This window comes from Rhineura floridana, chromosome 17 (genome assembly GCF_030035675.1).
Source record: "Rhineura floridana isolate rRhiFlo1 chromosome 17, rRhiFlo1.hap2, whole genome shotgun sequence".
Classification (NCBI taxonomy): Eukaryota; Metazoa; Chordata; class Lepidosauria; order Squamata; family Rhineuridae; genus Rhineura; species Rhineura floridana.
In genome coordinates, this window is record NC_084496.1 from 22,327,029 (window position 1) to 22,339,536 (window position 12,508).

Here is a 12,508-nt window from a genome sequence, read left to right on the forward strand (position 1 = left end):
TCAGTCATCTAACATAAAGACTCTGTAGCACTGGCAGGTACAGCCAACGTAGAACTGAACCCCACCCATCAGCTGGCTCCATTCAGTGAAATCAGGAGATTGACAGCGAGCATGGTTTGGGGAAAATGGGCTTGCAGCCAAATTAGACCCTAGCAGGCCAAGATGGGCCCATGGCCTGGAGGTTCCCCACTCCTTTTGTTGTGCAACAGCATCTGAAAGGCCACAGATTCCCACCTCTGAGCTCCACAGCCAAGCATTTTTCCAAATATCAAAAGCCACATTTATTATTATTATTATTATTACTATTAGTAGTAGCAGCAGTAGTAGTAAAAAACAAATGAAACCTTACTTGTGTAGCATGTGAGATGGCCGGTCACTATTCTCTTGCTGTCCATAGCAACTAGTCTTTGCTTCAGGGATGAATGAATACTTTTCCAACATGGCTGCTGCAGCCGTCATAATAATCCCAAGGCCATCCCGTACCCGAGAATCCAAACGATAGTCCCAGTCATCGTAGGCCACCGAAATCAGCCCTGAGGGAAACTCTGTAGGAATTATTTCCATGTTCCCACTAACCAAGCTCGGAACAATCCAGAAGAAGTCGTAACCAGTCAAGCCCAAGGAACGAGCTTCATCCAGGATGTAAACAGCTTCATCCTTCGAACAGTACAGCAAGATGACGGAAGAGTGGATCTTCTTCAGCTGAATCGTCGTCTTGGCATCACCAATGGTCGTATCAAGGGTGATGATGTTTTGCATATCCCAGCCCACAAAACTGTTTTCCACAGTGTACTTGATAAAACTTATGAAGTCCCGATAGCCGGGGAAAGTGCTGGTCACCACAGAGAAGACGTGCCAGTCATAGTATTGCATGAATTTCAGCATGATGATGGCTTCCTGTTGGATCGAAGCCCCAAACTGGAAAAATGTGGACATCACATCCTGCAAAGAGGAAGGAAGAAAAGAAAGGTTGATTACTGAGCGGTAGGTGAGGTTTTCTCGTGCTTACTTCTAAACCAGGGATGGAGAACCAACAGACCTCCAGAAATTGTTGGGTTACCAATCCCATCATTTCTGACCATTGACTATGCTAGCTCGGGCAGATGGGAGTTGGAGTCCAACAACATCTGGAATCTATGCATCTCATCAGAATTAAACTTGCTGGTTCAGACCAAAGGTCTGTCTTGCCCAGCAGTGAATAACCAGAAGCCTCCAATAGGCCCACAAGCAGGGCATCAAAGTGATGACCTACCTCTCTTGTATTTCCACTGCATCTGAAAATCAGAGGTATACTGCCTCTGTACATGGAGGGTCCATTTTTGTTAAAAAAAATAGCCTTCAGTCATAGACAAGACTAAATTAGGTTCATTCATTTCAGTGGGTTTACTCTAAGTAAGGAGCAACAAATCTGTCCATTTTGGTTTCTCTTCAGTTCAGTTCTCCACATTTCCTCATCAGTTTGATTTTTTTTTAAAAAGTCCTCATTAAAGTTCATCAGCATTTCAGTGCAAATTTCTCATAATATTCACATTTTGTATCTTATGCATTGAGAAATGTACATTTTGATGGGTTACACCCAAGGTTTATCTAGTCCCGTGAGCCGCTTCCTGCAAAAACCATCCGGACAGCCCTGAGAAACCCACAAGCAGGGTAGGAAGACAGCAACCTTCCCTTGCTACTCCTTCCCACCAGCAGTACCACATCTTCTGGCAGTGAGTTCCATAAGTTAATCATGCATTGGGTGAAGAAGAGCTTTTCTTTGCTCCTTCCCAAATCTCCTGCTCACCAATTAAAGGGAATGATCCAAAGTTTGGGCATTATAAGAGAAGGGTTAAAAAAAAACCTCTCTGTGATTTCTCCACACCATCAGAAATGTTATAAGTCTCTATCACGTCAGTGTGGTATAGTGGTTAGAGAGTCAGACTAGGATCTGGGAGGCCAGGATGTGCATCCCCACTCAGCCATCAAGCTCACCAGGTGACTTTGGGCCAGCCTCTCTCTCACTCGGTCAGCCTAACTTATCTCACAAAGTTGTTGTGAGGATAAGAATGGAGGAGGGAGAACAATGTACATTCACTGCTTTGAGCACCTTGTCAGGAAGGCTGGATATAGATGTAGTAAGTAAAATTTGGGGCTGTGCACAGATCCCCAGAAGATGGCTCCCATCAGAGCGGGATCAGGCGGATTGACCAAGGGACCACCTGCCCCTGCTTGGAGCCACTCCTGAATAAGTAGACTAATCTTTCATGAGGGCACGGCCAGGAAAGGGAGGGGGAAGGGGATGACCTAGAGTGGGGCTTTCTGCACAGGATCGCTCCCTCATTTCATGAGCTGATGAGATGAGGGAGCGATCTTGAGCCACGCTAGTCTGCAAACGGCTTTCCTGCTGGGAAGCCTCTTGCAAAACAGCATCCCGAACCCTGCAGGATAGTTCCATCATCCTCAACCACATTCCTCGCACAGATGGTTTTCAGCAGCGGCCCTGTGCAATGCTGGTTTGTAAGGGAAACTGCAGGGAAGCTGTTTGCAAGGTAGCATCCGCAGCCCACAGGATTGCTGCCTCTGCTCACCCGCTGATGAGCGGAAGCAAAGATCCTGTGGGGTGGTGCTCTGGCAGAATGGAGAGCTGCTGCTGCCTCTTCTTCCTGCCTGATGCCTACCTCCTGACAGCCCCAGATCACTCTAGGTCATCCATCCAACCTGTAGCGATCCGTGACTATCCGAAGCCGACTCAGCCAAGGCTCCAAACCCTCCAAATGGGCCTGATTTGGCTCAGGAATCAGCTGAATCCGGTGCACCACCCTAACGAAAATCTATGCAATAAATTAAAAAATTCCATGTTCCTCTTTTTCATCTCCCCCCCCCGCACTAAAAAGACCCAACCATCTTCCTCACATGCATGCTTTTCCTACCCTTTGGTCATTTTCTCTGCCTTTCTGAGTTCTGCAATATCCTAACTTGAGATGCAGCCATTTGAAAGTGTCAAGATCTCATACACACACATCCATTGAAGGTTACATTGGCAGCTCTCTCAACATGGGCTGCGTTTTCCCCAACGTTCACCACGAAATGAGCACAGCATCATTTATCTGACACCAGATGCCAATTTAGTCTTGAGCGCAATTAACTTCCTGGGAACAACACAGCCACTGTTTAGTTCTGGTGCTCACTCCCAAAATTGAAATGTGCCTAAGAGAGGGGAGGGAAATGATATTACACTGTATAAAGGTCTTTTTAGTATTTGCTGTGGATCCTTGTTCTATAGCTTTATTGTGTTTTCCTTCTCTCTGTCTTACTCTCTCTCAAGATGAGAGATGTGAAGCCTTCAGTGGAAATCAGCCATTTATTCAACAGCAGCTCAAAGTGGCTTCATTGTTGTCATTGAGGGGAACAGATGGGGACACCTATCCGATGCAAACTATATACTCATCAAGCCATTGTTATGCTCGGTGCTTTTTTTGGTAAAAATAAGGTGCTAATATATCTTGATTCACTAACAGGCAAAAAACCCTTGTGGTTTAAGAACGTACCTATAGCCATCAGATATTTCTATCAAACTTTAAAAAGCAGGGAAATTGGGCAGCTATAGTGAATGCACCAGGGGAGCAGGAGGCCTGACCTCCTCTCTGAGATATTGTACTGCCCTACAAATTTGTAAAAATGCAAACACCATTTGGGTTGGTGTTTCACAGTCCAATCCACTTCCGGTGTAGCTTGGAAGAATTTGGTAACATGCACCTCTGAGCATATGGTGAGTGGTGGCAACACCTGCAATCAGCCCAAATAACAGAAACAAGACATGTTCTGTGCTGATCTTGTTTTGTCAGGGAGGAAGCACCTCTGCAATTGTAGACCTTATCAGGAGCAGCTGCAGGCTGAGAGGTGCTACTGCAGGGATATTCTAGAATATATTCTAGAATGTATTTCACCTCCCACTGTTTTATCTTGTGCAAACTAAGACGCTCCTCATGTCTACTGGAGACTATTCTACAGAATAGGCAGTATGATTATTCCACAATTGTTCTTGGAGTTTTTTAAAGCGTAAATTATGCAAGGTGTTGCTGTCCTTCACATATTCACAGAAACAGAAGCAAAAGAAAATAATTTACCATAGGAAACTTCACTAAAATTGCGAGTGACTATCTTTTAAAGTGACTATCTGAACTATAACAACTGTCTTAACGTTACGTTATGTTACGTTTTATTTCTAGGCCGCCTTTCAGCCAAATAGGCCCCCCGGCTTACACACAAATAAAAATACAAATAATACAATTTACAACAACAAAAAAATCAAACTAACAAAATGCTAACATTTCTAAACAGCAAACCAAAAGCACTCATCTTCCTGGTAAAGGGCAGTCCCCAGAAAAATGTCACTAAGAGCAGGGGTGGGGGGCAAAGCAAGTGGAAAAGCTTGCCCCTTGAGGGTCCCAGCAGTCTCACCCCTCTGCAGTTCCCTGGGACTTGTTCCAGCAAGCCCTCAAATCGAGCCATTCTGGCTTTAGCATGTGGAGTTCACAACAGGCAATGTCTGAAAAGAACATAATGTAAGAGCAGCTCCCCCCGAAAAATCAGATTTCCCCCCCTCATTGAGCAGGTATGCATTAGCTTTAACTGGCACATACCTTCAGGGTTTTCTGCTCTGAGGGTGTTCTGATTTTTCACAGGGCAGAAACTGCAAAATTCCAAATTTCACACTCAACAACTAAGTGGAAGAAAAAGAACTGTATGTGCCCCACACACCCCACCTCACCTCCACAAATATCAGAGCGAAATGCAAAAGGGGACTTAACAGCCTCGTAAAGAGAAGCCGATAGGAACTCTAACAAACTAGTACCTAAGCATAGATTAGAAACAAGTGATAAAAACTATGGAGCCATGAAACACAAGATGCAAAGTCTATGGCATGCCTACCCAGACCCAGACTATATGCAAGACAAACGCTGTGACCACAACAGCAGCAATTGGCAACAGGGTGACCTTTGCACCGAATCTCTCCATGCTAATCCCCCACTCATTTATGAAGGTCACTGGGAGATCTTGGGTAAGTCAATAGGGCTGTGAATCTGGTCCAGACAAAACCTAGTTCCTGAACCGAATCGAGGTGATTCAGGCTGACCAGGTATATGTCCAAGGCAGGTCAAGGCAGCCCCAGATCACCACAGGTCAGGTCCGCTTGGAACAATCCGGGGCTGTCAAAAGGGGGGCATCAGGTGGCAAGGGAGAGGCACTCTCACCTGTGATGTTTCCTTCTCTGCGCCCTCCCCTCCTCACCACCAACTGCACATTTAATTGGAGTTTTAAAAATGAATTAAATATTAGGACTGTGCAAGGCCCCTGACTCAGTTCAGGACCCACATTGGTTCAGGCCTGGGTCCATCTGAGTTGAATCAGGCCCAATCAGGATCACTGAACTGGGCCCTGAACAAAATTGGGGGTGTCTCGTATAGCCCAGTTTTGATCATGCACCCACCTCTGGCCCATGATCAGCTAACTAACTAGCCTTAGCCCTGCCACAGTAGTACAATGGAACCAAATCACTTCTAATGCCCTTAAACATGCAACCCAAGTGTTTCAGATTTGCTCTGAGTAGCCTCCACCAATTAATCAATTAGAGCTGATTAATCTATTGATTAAAGTTTGCAGTCCTGATGATAACTGGATGAACAAATGGTGGTTGTCGGAAGGATTGAAATCTTAGCTCCTGCAAAGGCTACAGGGAGTCAGTCTTCTGCATTCTTTCTCTTGCTAAAACATGGGCCCCACATATAAGGAACATACGATTTTTCTCCCCACCCAACAAGCCATTTCTAGGTGGCTCAAATCTCTGCCTTTTTCCTTCTTTACAGTGGTCAACTAACATTTGTTGATGGGTCCAACTTTCCCATGAAATTTATCTGTTTATCAGATTTCTCCACCACTGAGAGATGGCATGTAATTTTCTGTGACCATTCCTAATGAAGGCAGATGGCATTGTACTCTGAATCCCCAATGGAAGCATACTTTTATTATCATTATTTTGCTGCCTTCTGCATCGTTTCCCCCAAACAACTGATGAACGCTTCTCTCTTCTTCTTCTTAAAGCTAAGGCAGACTAATTACAGTGAGAGCCAAGCAAATTAAGCAATCCCAGGAGGAATGACATCCTTAGGACTTTTCCAAAAAGTTGTCTTCCCATCTCTACCATGAGCCAGGCCTTCAGTATGATATGCCTGGAACTGGCTGGGCCCAACGTACTGGTCCTCATCCTTACAGAACCACAGAGCTGGGAGGTCATCCAGTCCAAGAGTGGGGGTCCTCTGGCCTGGGGACTGAAGATGGCCCTCCAGGCCTCTCTATTCAGCTCTCGGCACCCTCCACAGGGCATGCCACTTACCAGCCTCGCTCCACACCCACCTTGAGCTCATTGGCCTGGCTGGAATGTGTCCTTGAGCTGTGATAGTGCCTCTTTGGATAGAGGTATGTGCGTTTATAAAAACCTCTGACTTCTGCATGGCTGGAATGTTGCCTTCTGTACAAAAGTAAGGATCACATCCATTGCTCTTAAATGGTGATAATGTCTCTTGCTTGAACATAAGAACATAAGAAGAGCCTTCTAGATCAGGCCAGTGGCCCATCTAGTCCAGCATCCTGTTCTCACCGTGGCCAACCAGGTGCCTGGGGGAAGCCCGCAAGCAGGACCCAAGTGCAAGAACACTCTCCCCTCCTGAGGCTTCCGGCAACTGGTTTTCAGAAGCATGCTGCCTCTGACTAGGGTGGCAGAGCACAGCCATCATGGCTAGTAGCCTTTGATAGCCCTGTCCTCCATGAATTTGTCTAATCTTCTTTTAAAGCCATCCAAGCTGGTGGCCATTACTGCGTCTTGTGGGAGCAAATTCCATAGTAGTCTTTCCAAATCCTGCCAGCAGAAATGCTTTAACTGGGGATCCCAAAACCTTCTCCTGGAGGTTCACCACAACCTGAAGGAGGTTTCTGGACAAGATCATTTAAGTTGCCGTTTACCAACCATGGACAGGACAGTATGGATGCAACCCTCTAACCAGGGGAGACAGCTGTCAGCGGGGCAGTGAATCTGCTCTGGGTTTTAGTCCAAACTTTCAAGGAGCTTCCAAGGGGCTGAAACCTATTCCCAAAATGTGTTCAGCGCCTTGTACAGCTCCTTGAAAGTTCAGACTAAAATCCAGAGTACATTCACTAGTCTCCATTGCCTTTAATAACACATTTTGCTCCTCTTAAATATTGTTTAAGGCAGAGATGGGGAAGCTTTTTCAGTCCAAGGGCCACATTCCATTCTGGGTAACCTTCCAGGGGCCATGTCCTGTTCAGAGCGGGATTCACGAGGCTGAGGCGCAGGTGCAATCAAATCTTGTTTTATTAAAGTAATGGATACATCGAAGGCAGTGCGCTTCATAGAAACCTCCAAGCAAGCTCTCTAGAATTCCCTAACTGCACTCTAGACATGCTCTGCAATGTGTGAAGAAAGGTGACTCAGCAGCTCAAGACAGAGAGCTGCAGTCTTAAGTAGGGAAAGTTTTAGATCATAATCTCTGACTCCTTCGCAAGTCCTGACTCTGTCCAGTCCGCTTCTCGCAGCATCGAGAGCGGGGTGACGGGGGGGGGGCTTCCAACGGCTCATCCGAAAGAACCGTCTCCTTAGCAACCGGCTCAAGGTCATGGGGCAGTGGCACGCTTGAAGCATCCTGAGAGCCGCTTGGTAAAGGGGGAGTCAACGCGCGCTCCGAAACATCTTCCAACGGCTCATCCGACCTGTCTGGGGGCGGCACGCTCTCCTCTTCGGAGACCGCGCCATCCGTGGGAACTGGTCCGGACTCAACCTCACTCCCCCTCCCAAGGTCTTGCTGAGACTCAACAACTCCTGGGTCTTCCACACCTTCTGACAGCTGGGAAACCTGAAACTCTTGTCTTCCCCCTCCCTGGCCCTCATAGGGTAGCGGAGGCTCAGCAGGCCACAATAGTCAGCAGGGACAGAGGCAACCGGGGGGAGAGCAACAATGATAATTTTTACCTCTGTGCAGCAGGCTCATTTCTACATACACTAACAAACCAATTGGTATCCTCCATCCAGATAAGCCAGAGGCACTCTCAGAATTCAAGGACTCATTCCAGCCAAGCGAAAGCAAGCAAGGTGTGAAAGCAGGTCCACCGAGGCATGTTGACGGCCTGGGGTTCGCCATCTTTGTTTTAGTATATTATGCTGTATATATTTGCTGAATAGACAGGAAAGACGGGCTCAGATTAAGCAAGTGCATTAGGACTTTTGAGCCTCTTGGTGTTAAGTGCCAAACTGGAAACAGTGCCTCCTGATTGGTATTTGAAACCAACTCTGCAATATTTCTCCTTCAATGGGGATTTGACACAAAAGCAAGAAGATGCTATTAGCCAAGAGCATTTCAATCCATGCTTGTCTTTTGTGCCAGCAATTAAGTAGACTGCTCCTTGCTCCCACTGAACAGCAAACCAGTGTGCAACTTGGGTGGTAATTATTCACTAAAATGTTTAAATTACAGAGCCCTGGCAAACTGGCTTTTGCGAAATTAAACCGATAACACTGAATTATAGGAGAGGGTTAACTTAAAACTTAAAAAAAAAGCACTTCCCATGCAAAAATGGTCTTTGTCCATTTACTAAGGCTGCGTACACACCATGCATCTAAAGTGCATGACTTTCCCAAAAGATTCCTGGGAACTTCAAATGTGCTTTAAGTGTACAGTGGGTATGCAGCCCCAATGTAAAAAAAATGACACCACCATTAAGGCAGGGCAGACTTGAAATGTACAGGATTTTCTTTGTATTTTACTAGGACCCCGAGATCCAACAACTGGAGCCAGGTGCAAAAGGCATGCACACTTAGAATTAAAAAACACAGCGCCTCTGAGCCACTGCTGAATGCAAAGATTTGTTTTAAGTACCAGAACTGAGCTCACAGTCAATGCAACAGGAAGGGTGTGGCAGTCAAGTCTGACAGAGAAGAAGATATCGGTTGAAACCTTGCTCAGTACTGAAGCTCACTGGGGGATTCTGAAGCAGTTGCCAGGATTCGACCGTAGCACATAGGGTTGTTGTTCAGATAAAAGAGGAAAGGGCAAATCCACACTTCGAAATGGAAGAGAGAGAGATGGACTGCCTTCAAGTCAATTCCACCTTATGGCAACCCTATGAATAGGGTTTTCACGGTAAGCGGTATTCAGAGGGGGTTTACCAAAAAGAACTATTTGGAATAAATACACAGAGACACATGCATATCTGAGGAAATGTTTTCATCCCAAGGGCCACATTCCCTGCTGAGGGCCACATTCTAGTAGTGGTTGGGGACAAAGTAAAAGTGGGCAGAGCATGGATGTAAATTTCACCTTTGTGCAGTAGGCTGGTTTCCACACACCCTCACACAACCATCTCTATCCTCCATCCAGAGACACAAGAAGAATTATCAAAGCTCAAGGACAATGCCAGCCAGGCAAAGGAGGGTGTAAAGCCAGTGGAAAGTGTTTCCTGGAGAGTTCATGGAATAGAGAGGCCTGGAGGGCCGCATCTGGCCCCCGCGGGGGCTTCAGGTTCTCCAACTGATAATATGAGAGAAATTCAATTCAGTTGGCAGGTAAACGCCAACGTACCAAATCCACATTTTCCAAAGCAATACCGGAACCAAAACACAGCCTTCCGTCAAAGACAGCGCTTCTCCAAATTTTGCAAGTGAGGTCTCTAGCTAAGTAATGTGTTCAAAAATGCAAATACTACAGTAAAGTCTGCATTCAAATGCATATATTAGTGAAAACAATATACAAACACCCATTATTTTGGGGGGAAATTTCTTTGCAAAACTGTGTATATTAGGCAAGATTGCATACACACAAGTGTATACATTAATGGGAGAAATCACATTAAAATGCTGGTGGGTTTTCATGAAGACTTCTCCAAATTAAAAAAAAAAAGAATCACCAACCAGTGTGGAAAAGTGGAGAACCGAAGAGAAATTCGCACTACAATACTGTTGAATTTTCATGAGGACTTTTTTCAGAATAAACAAAAAAAATAAAAACTTTGCAAACTGATGTGGAAACGTGGACAACTTAAGATTGGAAAAAATGGGAAACCGAGAAAAAAGGAAAGGGGCAGATTCACCCATCTCTCCCCTGACTGTTTTAAATTTGGAATGAAAGCCACTAGTTACTTTTGTTGCATTATCTGTGACTGCAAACAGTGGAGGCTGGTACATTAGGGTGAGCGGTGCACTTCCCCACCAACCTCAGTCCGCCCTCCGCTTGCCCTTTACTCTCACCTGCTTGCCTTACTTATAACTAAGCGAGGAGTGACTCTGCCCGCCCTTAGCTCTAGCTACTCCTGTCATTGGAGAAAATGACGCTGATTAGATGATATTAGAAGGCTCGGTCCCTGGAATTGTCCTGTTTGTCAGGACTATCTAGTCTACCAGCTGGTTCCAGCCCAAACTGTTGGTCTACCTGCCTTCCGCCCTACCAGTCACAATGAGCACCAGCCACTGCTAACTGCAATTCAGAGAATGTAAACCTTCTCTGTCTGCAAGCTCAGCTCCATTCTCTGCTGCCAAGGTTGCACAACCTGATTTTCTCAAAAAAGGAAGCTTCAGGTTCCACCCTCTTCCCCTCTAGTTTGGATTAGGTTAGGTTGCTCACAGGGCGAAGAGAGGGAAAGAAGACACTGTTTAATTAAGGAACTGTGAGGAGAGGAAAGAGCATCCGTTTTGTTATAAAGATCAATCGCTGGGCTGGAATTGACAAATCAAATTGCTTAGCAGACAAGAGCCCTCCGGCACCCTATTCTTCACAGCTAAGGAGGAAATGACACTGATTAGATTATATTGATCAGAGAAACAGCTCATTCCCAAGATGTATTATTTGTCACGATGACATAAAAGGCTCGACCAGTGGAATTGTCCTCTTTGTCAGGACTATACCAGCTGGCTCCAGCCCAAACTCTTTCCAAGTGGCAACTGTTGACAACACAAACTCTTGTCAGGCAAAGCAAAGACTACATTTGTGATTCAAGGAACGGCTTTGGATGCATGACTGCCATCAGGCCTAACTCAGTGGTAGGACACATCCTTGGGGAATAGGGGTAGCTCAGTAGGGTAAACCACCTGCTTTGCACGCAGAAGATCCCAGGCTCAATCCCCAGCATCTCCAGGCTATGCTGGAGAGCTGCTGCCCGACAGTATAGATAATAATGAGCCAGAGGAGCCAATGGTTTGATTCCATATAAGGCAGGTTCTTATATTGCAAAGCTTCCCCTAAGGATGGCTTGCTCACCGCAAACGATCTTTTCCGGGCCATATGCAGCCACAGGAAAGTGTCTAGTATGCTCCCAGGTATTGGTGAATTTTCATGAGATTTTTTTTAAAAAAATCCAGACTGGTGTGAAAATGTGGAGAACTGTACTTATGACTGGAAAAATAAGAAACTGAAATGGGCAGATTGGCCCATTCCTATTGTGTAATGCAACCCATTTAACTCTGTTTCATTAGAGAAGACGGTTTCTAATCAATAGATTGGAGGGGGGGAGGAATCTTGGCACCTTTTGAACTCATGTTGTAAAAATGTTTGCTGTACAAAACGTACAAGCAGCAATTCCCCATTATCCAGACCATGCCCAGTTACCCCTATCATGGCTGCCAACTCCATTTTGTCATGTCTTGCCATTGCGTCTCTCTTAAAGGCCAGAGTTAAGAAACTGGGAGTCATCCACTAAAATAATAATAATAGCACTGGTATACGTTTGCATCAGAAATATCAGAAATATCACACACACACACCCCTCAAGACTAAGTAATAAGGAAGAAAAGCTTTTCTTAAAAAATCAGAGGTTTAAACACAGTTATAGGTTTCTTTGGTATAGAACATTATCTCTGGAAGGTTGCCTGAAAGGGAATGTTACCCTCAGTGATATCAGCAAGGCTGGCCCTCTTGCCAGTGAATGCACAGAGCCAAGGGTTCTTGCTTTCTCCCTTCCTCCATGTCTGCATAGAGTCCTTGTATGTCAAACGTTAGTCCACCTAAACTCACAAGTTATCAACAGCAGTCGTCTAGTGTAGGTGGAGAATAGAGGAGACATCACTCAAGAACATAAGAACATAAGAAGAGCCTGCTGGATCAGGCCAGTGGCCCATCTAGTCCAGCATCCTGTTCTCACAGTGGCCAACCAGGTGCCTGGGGGAAGCCCGCAAGCAGGACCTGAGTGCAAGGACACTCTCCCCTCCTGAGGCTTCCGGCAACTGGTTTTCAGAAGCATGCTGCCTCTGACTAGGGTGGCAGAGCACAGCCATCATGGCTAGTAGCCATTGATAGCCCTGTCCTCCATGAATTTGCCTAATCTTCTTTTAAAGCCATCCAAGCTGGTGGCCATTACTGCATCTTGTGGGAGCAAATTCCATAGTTTAACTATGCGCTGAGTAAAGAAGTACTTCCTTTTGTCTGCCCTGAATCTTCCAACATTCAGCTTCTTTGAATGTCCACGA

At 45.7% G+C, this 12,508-nt stretch overlaps 1 protein-coding gene across 5 annotated transcripts in view; it reads right to left on the minus strand.

The window, feature by feature from the left end:
* The window catches only part of GRIN2A (glutamate ionotropic receptor NMDA type subunit 2A), a 212,238-nt gene that overhangs the window by 79,616 nt on the left and 120,114 nt on the right, over window positions 1–12,508 (minus strand). For 4 of the 5 annotated variants that reach the window (XM_061599547.1, XM_061599545.1, XM_061599544.1 and 1 more), the window contains one exon: window positions 350–942. In XM_061599547.1, the coding sequence (XP_061455531.1) occupies window positions 350–942 (593 nt within the window). Of the gene's footprint in view, window positions 1–349; window positions 943–5,237; window positions 5,318–12,508 lie in introns of those variants that run through there. The other variant, XM_061599548.1, reaches the window with a different exon arrangement.